The 9702-nt window shown below is 42.5% G+C and overlaps 1 protein-coding gene across 3 annotated transcripts in view; it reads right to left on the bottom strand.

Annotated features, from left to right (window-relative positions):
- Positions 1-9702, bottom strand: part of hip1 (huntingtin interacting protein 1) — a 68450-nt gene that overhangs the window by 45133 nt on the left and 13615 nt on the right. For all 3 annotated transcript variants that reach the window (XM_010770866.1, XM_010770867.1, XM_010770868.1), the window contains exons 2-5: positions 3321-3384; positions 2420-2562; positions 2153-2209; positions 649-729 (exon numbers count right to left, since the gene is read on the bottom strand). In XM_010770866.1, coding sequence (XP_010769168.1) covers positions 649-729; positions 2153-2209; positions 2420-2562; positions 3321-3384 — 345 coding nt within the window. The remainder of the gene's footprint in view (positions 1-648; positions 730-2152; positions 2210-2419; positions 2563-3320; positions 3385-9702) is intronic.

The following is a 9702-nucleotide window of genomic DNA, read 5'->3' as shown; positions in this document are numbered from 1 at the left end:
TTCTCACTGAAGAGACTTGCAATTATTTGCCCCAGACTTGCCCCAGAGTTAATTATAAACTTATTACCCTATCCGATAATAATCCAATGCAGAGGCAATGATGTAATATAATACATTATTTTATATATATTAAATATTTATATGTATTCTTATATAGTCTTAAAGTTACAACCGGCCCTTTGAGTGCAACCATTATGCGAATGTGGCCCGCAATGAAATTGAGTTTGAAACCCCTGATTTAGCTTCTGACTAGAGAATTAGCATTTCCTTCTCTGTGAGCTCAGCAGAGTGAGGCTTACAGATCTGCAGGCTGATGCATGTGTTTCTCCTTTGACTGCCATGTTACTTCATGTCAAATTGCCGTCTAAGACAACCCTCACCCTGATAATTAGCCTTCAGCGGAGCAAAGATTAGCCATATCTTCCTGATATAGCACTGACTCTGCCTTCCTGCACCGCTCTGCTCTGATGTCTCATAAAAAGGCTTCATTACAGATTCTTGAGACGCCATTAGTGTTAAAGACAGAATTTGCTGTAAAAGGCTTTCCCACCCGCAGAGACACGCTGGCACTAAAAAGAGAGTCTGAGACAAAGATAATGAGTGATGAGGGAGACTGGCGCTGGATTTTTATAGGCCAGGCCGACTCACTTTGATGTGGAACTCCATTTTGGTGATGAGCAGTTTGAGGTAGATGCTGCACAGCTTCCCATAGCCTTCACTCAGGTGACCCTGGGGGGAGAGAGAGGGGGGAGATAAGGGACATGAAGATAAAGAGAGACATGATCAAAGGTATAGCAACGAATGTTCTCCTCCTGGAGGATTTGCAGGTTTGCTGGTTAAAGGAAACTTAAAGATCAATCATTTTTAGTTTTGAGAAAAACCGTTGTGGCACTTTAGCGGAAGGCAGCAAAAAATACATATGTGAGCAAAGACTGTGGAGCTGAGTTACACCACAACAGCCAACATATTCTCCCTTCCTGCTGCCAAACCGATTTAAAATCTCTGTTTAGTTCACCATGTGTGAAAATGTGCCTGGTCACAGAGTGTGGACAAAGTTGATACGAGCAGCCATTTGGCCAATTGCTTTTTCACTTCCTTTTTCCTTGAGCCTGAGAGTGTGGGTGGTTATGACACAAGAGGAAAAGAGAGGCCACAACCCAGATCACAGGGGCCAAACTTCCTGTATCCTCCTGTCTAGTGACTTCAGCAAAAAATGAGTAATAGAAAAACACCCAGGAATGCAGAGCAGGCCCTCACATAACGTCCGGTGAAGAGTGACTCTTCAGATTTTGTGGCTTAAGGGTGTTGTGTCTGTACAGGTTATATCGAAACCAAGTTCAATTTGCAGCTCATGTGTAGGTATGTACAGACGGTTACACACACAGTATTTATATTATTTTCTTGGCCTAAAGTTGTATACTTGTAAATGAATGTGCTCATTAGCTCAAGCTAGGCTACTTTATTTTCTCAATGATACATGAAATCAACATTGCTACTATAACACAAGTTACACAAGTAAGCACAACGTAATATCTAATATAACTATATACTGTTATGTAATTAACAACAGGTGGTATAAGAGATTTCCCACAGAGAAGCTAACAGTCTATCTCATACTACTACTGTCTATTAGTCAAATCGTGTAGCTGGCAGGCATTGTGTTGTGAGCTCTGACTGTCACACTTGGCATGTTTTTACATGGCTTTGTTCATCAGAGGCTACAATGTCTGTCACTCAGACAGCATTAGGCTGATGATGAGAAACACATCATGTAATCTGATGGCCGTAACACGGACAGTGGAGGGTTGTAGCGTAATTTTGCTCTGTACAAGCTTCTTTTAATAACAATTATCCTTATGTCTACACTCCAATCCCCCGACACGGAGAGGATCAATACAAGTTGACATTCATTTTAGTCGCTGATTCATTACAGGGGCTGGTTTAGAAAAAAACAATGATATGCTGCCTATATCACTGGTGGCTGGCCTTAGCATTATTAATGATATTGATGTAATGTGTTTCGAAATATCGACATCCTTTGACAAGACACAATCAGTTTCAGAGTCCACAGAAGAGAAGCTCAACTATGGCATAAGATCCTCCTCAGTGTGACTGCGTGATGTGATTTGTATAATGTTCTCTGTGTCCTTACCCACATCCGGCTCATATCAGTTAGATCAGCCTTGTTCCTCATGGAGTCCTTTATCACCTGCAGGGACAGCAGAGGAGACAGGAACATTAGTTCATAAAACAGGACTCGTCATCAGTTATAATTAACTGAATGTACATGTGGTGTGATTTCAACTAAATGATGAATCATGAGGAAAATGATCTGTAGTGAACACAAGAGACAGAGAGGAGATCAGATCTGTTAGGAGTGTACGAGTGGAAATGGTAAAGCTTTGTCATCTGTACGTACGCTGGGATGGCCGTCTCGCAGCAGCTTGTGGAAGACGTGGCAGAACTTCCAGCAGAGCACGGCGTTGCTGGAGAGGGGCAGCCGGTTGACCGCTGCCCAGAAAGTGTGGGCCCCTTTCTCATGATGGGTCCCCAAGATGCAGGGTGCCGGGGCCGGTCAAGGATCACAGTGAATTATTTTGTGGGCCATTAGTTTTGCTGGTGAGCCGTGAAATCAAACGTTACATTTTATCATCTTGTCCTTTTGTATTTCTCTGCCTCCTTCAGAATCTGAATCAGAATCAGAATACCTTTATTAGTCCCACAGAGGGGACATTTACATTGGCTAGGAATGTCACTCCAATAATCATTAATACTTTTAAAAAATCTTGACCAATCCATATACATAAAATACATGTTTTAACAATAAGTTTTACATTTTTACTGGAATTTCTTGTTTAAAAGTGGTTGCTTCTCTAAGACACCAATCACCAGTTTAAACAAAGTCCTGTTTCTATGTTAAATAAAGTGCTGATGATGCACAAGCGTCTACTTTCCTCATTAAAAATATGATTAAAAGGGTTTGCACTGCAGAGTGTCTTATAAAAGCCAAATTGCATGTTTTAATTATGAAAATACACACTTAATTTGTTACTGAATCTATTTTTTGAAGTCATAAAACTAAAATAATGAACCTCTGTATTAGGTTTCTCCTCTCCCTGGGGCTCTGCAGCCTCTAAACAGAACTCCCCTCTGTCTGAGAGCTCAAAATTAGCTCTGCAGCGGGGCCACATGCAGATGACGAGGCTACAGCAAGTTTGTTGTTTTGATCTTGCGCAAACGTTACCCTCAAAGCAACGGCTCCACACACAAGGAAATCAGGGTAAAGACACTTCGCACACACATTGACAATGTAAGGATATTCCTGGCATGCTTCTCTTTGACAGCGACCTCCTGTGTGTTGATGGCCTTGTTGATGCTGACAGCCTGGGAAGAGGAGAAGGAAAGGAAGGGCAGACGAGAGCAGAGGAGAGAAATGGAGAACACAAATCAGTCAGCAGATATTTCCACAGCAAATACAGGAAAATATTTTTAGCGAGTTTCACTTAAAACCACCCTTCCTCTTTTTAGAAAGTAGCCTTTTCCTTAAATAACCACCTGGGGAACTAGAAGAGCAACGTCTTTTGGTTAAGGGTGTTTGACCTATTTTCTGCAGAGTTAGTATTCAAGGCATCAGCTGAGAGGCTCGAGCCCCTCTCTGCTTTTGAGGATGAAGCAAACATCTGTCTCTTTATCTGCAGAACACACTCACTACCTTAAATTAGCCTAACATGTTAAGTGTATGTTCGAGGAAGGGGGGGGGGGGTTTGCATTTTGACTTTATTTTTGGATTTGGTGTCATAAAACAGAAGATTATAATGAATCATGTAAATTGTGTCTATGGAATCATAACCAGAGCCATGTCCAATTCAGAAGCCTACATTCACATTTCAGAGGAACGGGTTAAGACTGTATGCAGGCCGACTAAACGGCAGATACCAACGTGTGGATGATCAGGGGAGTATCTGTCTCTGCTGTGAAATCTACTGAGGAATGTTGGCCAGGCTAAAAATGAACTTCTTCCAACTTTAGCTCAAATTAAAGTATCACCCAACTCGGCTTACAGAAATACTCAACACTCTTGAGTTATACGAATCCTACAGTTAAGGAGTCATGAGATTAGAAAGCAGTGGTAGTAGTGTTTGATATCTACAGGATGAAATACAACATCAGTAGTTCTGATGGATGTGTTTTCCTGCTGCGGAGTTGGAAGATATGACAAGGATTACCATCATTGAGCATTAGTGTTTTAGTTCCAACTAAGGTCTTTTTTATTAAAGGTGGAGTTTATTTTGATAGAGAAAACTGTCTGGTATGCCATTAAAAAAAAAGGCTTAAGCTATGCTAGCAGATTTTTGAGAATGTACTAACTTTGTTCCCTATGCTGGCAATGTCATTTGGCAGGCATTTGGTCATAAATCAAAGCTCTGATGCAAATATGGCGCTAGATAACAAGTATAAAACAGTGCTGAACTTATTTAACCTTTTAAGGCAGAGGTAATTTTTTTTCTTTTTATTCCACACATTATTGCCTTGTTAAAACCTTTAGGCCACTGACTGCATGACCCATAATGCAACTCTACTACCGTATTTTTTGGAGATTCAGTTGTGTCATACTTTTAGCGGCTAATTGAGCCCAGAGCTAATGTGAGTTCACTCCTTATAACTCCACACTTCCAGATTTTTAACGACCAAATTGTAATCTACAGCCCCAACAAACACTGACTCAAGTGACACCAAATCAAGGCAATTTACTAGGCTTCATTCAGCTTCCAATGGAGACTCAAATGGCTTCATACAACTTCATTTCACACGTAAAGTAACTCCCCAAGAGGATACATCCACTAATGTAATGGTAATCTATCAAATAGTTGTCAAGTCATTTTGATCTCAAACACAACTTCCAAACCTATGCAAGTACTGGATTAAAAGTAATTATTCCATGCCAATTAATCCAATAGCGGTTGAGTTATTTTACTCTGGACCCGAGTGGTGCGTTGTCCAGCAGACTGCCACTGCCACCCAAAGAGCCGTAATGCTTGCTGTACTTGCTCTTATTGTTTTTCTAAGTCCAATAGAAGTTGTGCTAGGCAGCAGAACAGAAAAGCTCAGGGATGAAATACATGTGAAAAATATTCGAGGCCAACATTGTTTAAGCCGTTTCAGATGCTTTTCAAAACAAGGTGTTCTGAAGCGGCATCTGGATGACATATCACGTTGCACATGAGAGGAAACTCAGACAAAGAACACCATACATCTCAGCCCCTCAACTCAAAAATGCTGAAGTCAAGAAAAAAAAAGTCAAACATGCATTTTTTCACTATGCTTTGCATGGTAATCATGGACCCCTGAGTGCGGTGACCGGGTCAACAGAGGACGGGAGGCCTGTTTCATAATCTCACTTCCCACAGATGTCCTGCGTATGCTCCTTCTCTTCCAGTATGTGAGCTGTCAGGGGAGGAGGAGGAGCAACCAGGATCATTGGGAAGGGAAGGAGGCACAGATTAAGGAAAGAAGAGGAGGAATGTAGGAGCTATCAATGTCACTGGAACAAACCCAACACAGATTTATTATAAAAGGTGTCTGTCACTGTTTCTAAAATGTCCGGGAAAGGTTTTAGTAACACACATAGTACACAGGTAGAAACAAAATGTGAGTAAATCAATCTTGTTTAAAATGCAGCTCCTGTCTTGTCTGGACAACAGCAGACAATAGACTGCATCCTCCACACAAACAAGTTTCATGTCCTCAGAAATCTAATATACGAGTGAGAAGAATTCTAAGTCACAGCAGTGGTTCACTAAAGCAAAGTGAGAGAGGGCAGGATGACATTATTAAACATCATGCACAAGCCTGTAATCGGCTCGCAGGCCTGCTGATGAAGAGGAGACACAGCGTGTGCTGTAAACACGGCTGACTGACCACGCTTCCCCTCAGTCATTAAACATGCATGATGTTGATTAAACATGAGCACTGGAGCTACAAGTGTAGCACCTGTCCTGTTGCCTCAGCACACGACCAAGAGCTGTGTGTGTGTGCGATTAAAATACGATTAATTGAACAGCCCGTGTGTGTGTGTGCGCGTGTGTGTGTGTGTGTGTGTGTGTGTGTGTGTGTGTGTGTGTGTGTGTGTGTGTGTGTGAGTAATGTAAAGGTCAAACCCAGCAGGGGTTTCACTGTCCAAGCTGTGCAGAAGAAAGACTGCGGTCAAACCTACAGTTTCCTCTGATAAACACCACAAGGGATCTGCTTTTTAAGATGTTACATCCTGTTTAAGAGTTCGAAGTTTGTCAGCAGATATCACACATTTGCATTTCTTTTCTTATCTCATCTTCCCAGCTGATGAACCATTTACACGTAAGGGCTAGGGGCTTCTGTCCTTGTATAAGCAAAATAGTAATGTATATGAAACAGTAAATAGTGTAATTTCCTGTCACAGCCCTGGTTAAACTGTCAACAAAAATGACATCGCGTATTTCATCAAGGGTCACACAGTTCAAATTACGATAGGTTTAAAAGTATTTGATTGTTAATGTAATAACTTTCACATAACATTTTATTTTCTTACAGTTTCCTCTCACGCAAAATTCAAGGGATGGTAAATGGACCACACTTATATAGCGCTTTATCGGGTCTTTTCGACCCCTTAAAGCTCGTACATACTACGAGTCATTCACCCGTTCACAAGTCATTCATACAAAGCAATGCTCTAGGATTCACACACCATCACACACACATATTCAGGGTTAAGTATCTTGCCCAAGGTTACATCGACATGTTGACTGCACATTATGGGATCGAACCCACAACCTTCTGGTTCGAAGACGACCACACTCCCTCGCAGCCACAGTCGCCCGATCCCAAGGGATGATGGAAAAATCTCCCAGTGCAACTAGCTCCCACATGAGGATGACCCAATTAGCCCACAGTGAGACTTTGTACTTTGTGTTTGGGTTGAATGAGAGTGCCAGCTGCCTGGGACTCCTGGCGTTCGCTGCTGGCATCGATGCATCAAAGACCTGTTAGCTCCTCGCAGTGCGGCCACAAAGAACAGCTGACAGAGTGATAGAGGATAAAGAGCAAAGATTTGCCCTGATGTAGTCCTCCTTAAATAGGCCAATGTGGACAGAAACCTCAACTCCTTTCCTCCTTAACATCCACCCTCATCCATAACTTCCCTTACTTAAAGTACAATCCCCAAGAGATATTATAAGGATTCAATCTATAAATCCCCACCTGGACACAAATCTCCTATTTGCATCTTTGTTTCTAGAGAAACATTTCTTTGTTGCCACATCTTTGATTACGAACAAAATGTTATTGATATAGTGTTGAAAGCTTGTTAAGTTAAGCCTGGCAAGCCCCAAACGGCCCTTGTGTAGAAGGCAGGGCATTGATATGCTGATGGTAGCCTGGCTGTGTCCGCTGAAGGGTCAGTGCACAGAGCCCAGGGAGAGGAAGCATCTTCTGCCTGCTAAATCAAACAGCGCTCGCTCATCGACTCACTTGCCCTCCCAGAATCTTCTGACAGGTTTGCGAGAGCTTTGGATTAATGAAGGCTACGGCAGTTGTGTCCTGGCGATATGTCATTGAATCATTGGACAGTCACTCCATGACGGTAGCAGAGAAAAGACCGTCTGCTGGTTATTTTTGTCTTCACTGTGGCACATTTCATATCAACATTAATGATGAGACAACCCCGCGGCCAGTAGTGTTCCATCATGGGAAATAACTATGGAAAACCACTAAAGGGCTAAATGAAAGAGGGGAACATTTGGAAACACTTGTTCTCAGATTTAAATTCTCATGGTCAGAGAGGCCTTGTATGACCCTGATGATTCAGTACGGAGTGACTGGTCTGAGTTACAGTACTATGATTATATGACCCCAGTTATTTAGATTCGGAGGGAGGAGGACACAAAGCAGGGAGCACCCATGATAGAATTTGCTGTAGTTTTGGCTTCACATGTTTGTCATATTTCTGACTGACTTGTTTCAATGCTCTTATAAAGAAAGACAAAACGCTATGTCCTATGCACCTATTTAACAGTCATGGGTTAGGTACTACTCTTAATACATGTTTCTCCAATGTTTTTTGCAGTATTTCCTTCCCTTGATTTGTATTCAGGTTTTCTAATTCAGACTTTCAGACCTGAAATGATTAGTCCATCCATCGATGGAACAGTTTACAGAAAATTAATGAGCAACTACTTTGGTAAACATTCACTAGAAGCTGCTGCTTTTGTCTAATTAAGATGCATGTAAATTCAATATGTTTTTGGTTAAAAGCTATTTTTGATCAGGTTGGGCATTGACAAATGGTGGTGGTCACTTTTTAACAAGTTGATTTATGGTTTTACCCACACTGCCCAAAAAGATGGGACAAAACAGGTACCATTTGTACCTAAGTCTGCAGAGTCCTCCATCGTCAATATTTGTCTCACAACCATCAATTATCTTAGAAAACTAACTCAACCTAACAGAGACAAGTACTTCATATTGTTTTCTGACTTTCTATCACTATCTGTTGGTAAATGATTCCCCTTTCCACGGAACAGAGAACTTCAAACCCTCTTTTTCTTGCGACTTAAGCTTAAAAGAACGGTTGTCAAGATGGCCCGTCATGGCGGTACGTGGCAACACTGCTGAGACTTGTCCGGCGACTTTACCGTACATGGGGACAAGTATACAGTGAGGGGAGGGAGGCAGGAATGAAAACAGGAAACATGCATGGCTGTCTGTGAATGCAGCAGCCCTGTAATGCCGAGGTGGGCGGTGGAGGCTCGGTCATTGTGGCTGACGCACTGGGGGTGGTGGTAGTGGTGGGTCGGTGGTAGGGAGGAGGGATTCAGGCGCTCAGTCAGGCTTCCTGTCTTGGCACACCCTGCACTGCCCATTTCCTGCCTGCCTGCTGAAAAATGCCCTGTCCCTCAACTCCCCCCCCCTTAGCTAGGAACCTTGCTCAGTAGACCCAGACAGCGCCTGAGTCAGTCAAGCCGAACACTTCATTCCTTCTACCCTCTCACATTCCCTTCCAGACTCTTCCAGGTGTCGTTTTTAAGGAAAACCACCACACATAACAACTTGGGTCTTACATTTGTAATTCTGGCTAATCAGTTAAGGGTACAAACATACCTGCCAAAGTAATCGCTGAGATCTGGGAACAAGTTGACATCATTTAAAAACAGACAAACACAACTCCTCTAAGTTCATTTGATTAACCTATTGACTTGAAATCATCAAAATACAGGATTTGGGCTACAAAAACTTTTAACATAGGTTATATATACAGCCCTACACACATTTTTTGCCCTGGTTCTCAAAGGAGCACCTGGAGATGTTGCTTGGTGCGCATCCTCTGTATCGCGAATGTCAACGGGGGGGGGGTGCGCGTCCGTGCCTCGCAGCAGGGAGCTCATCAAGCAGACCACACGTCTTATCACGCGTCTTACCAGTTGTGCAACTCGCAAATATCTCTCTCTTCTCTCTTTTCTATCTCTCTCTTCTCTCATGTCTCTCTGTCTCTCTCAATGTTGGTGCGCAAATGCGCTTTTTTCAAATGATCCGGTGCGGTGGGTGTGCATGCGCACCTGCGCACCAGTTATGTGCAGCCCTGGTTATGTACTTATATTATGCTGTAACAGGATCTAGTGATATCCAAGCAACAGAGCTTCATTTAGCATGAATAATTATTGCACTGTATAT

This window comes from Notothenia coriiceps, unplaced genomic scaffold, assembly GCF_000735185.1.
Source record: "Notothenia coriiceps isolate Sejong01 unplaced genomic scaffold, NC01 NC01_scaffold00009305, whole genome shotgun sequence".
In the NCBI taxonomy this organism is placed as follows: Eukaryota; Metazoa; Chordata; class Actinopteri; order Perciformes; family Nototheniidae; genus Notothenia; species Notothenia coriiceps.
This window is presented reverse-complemented; position numbering and strand designations above follow the sequence as displayed.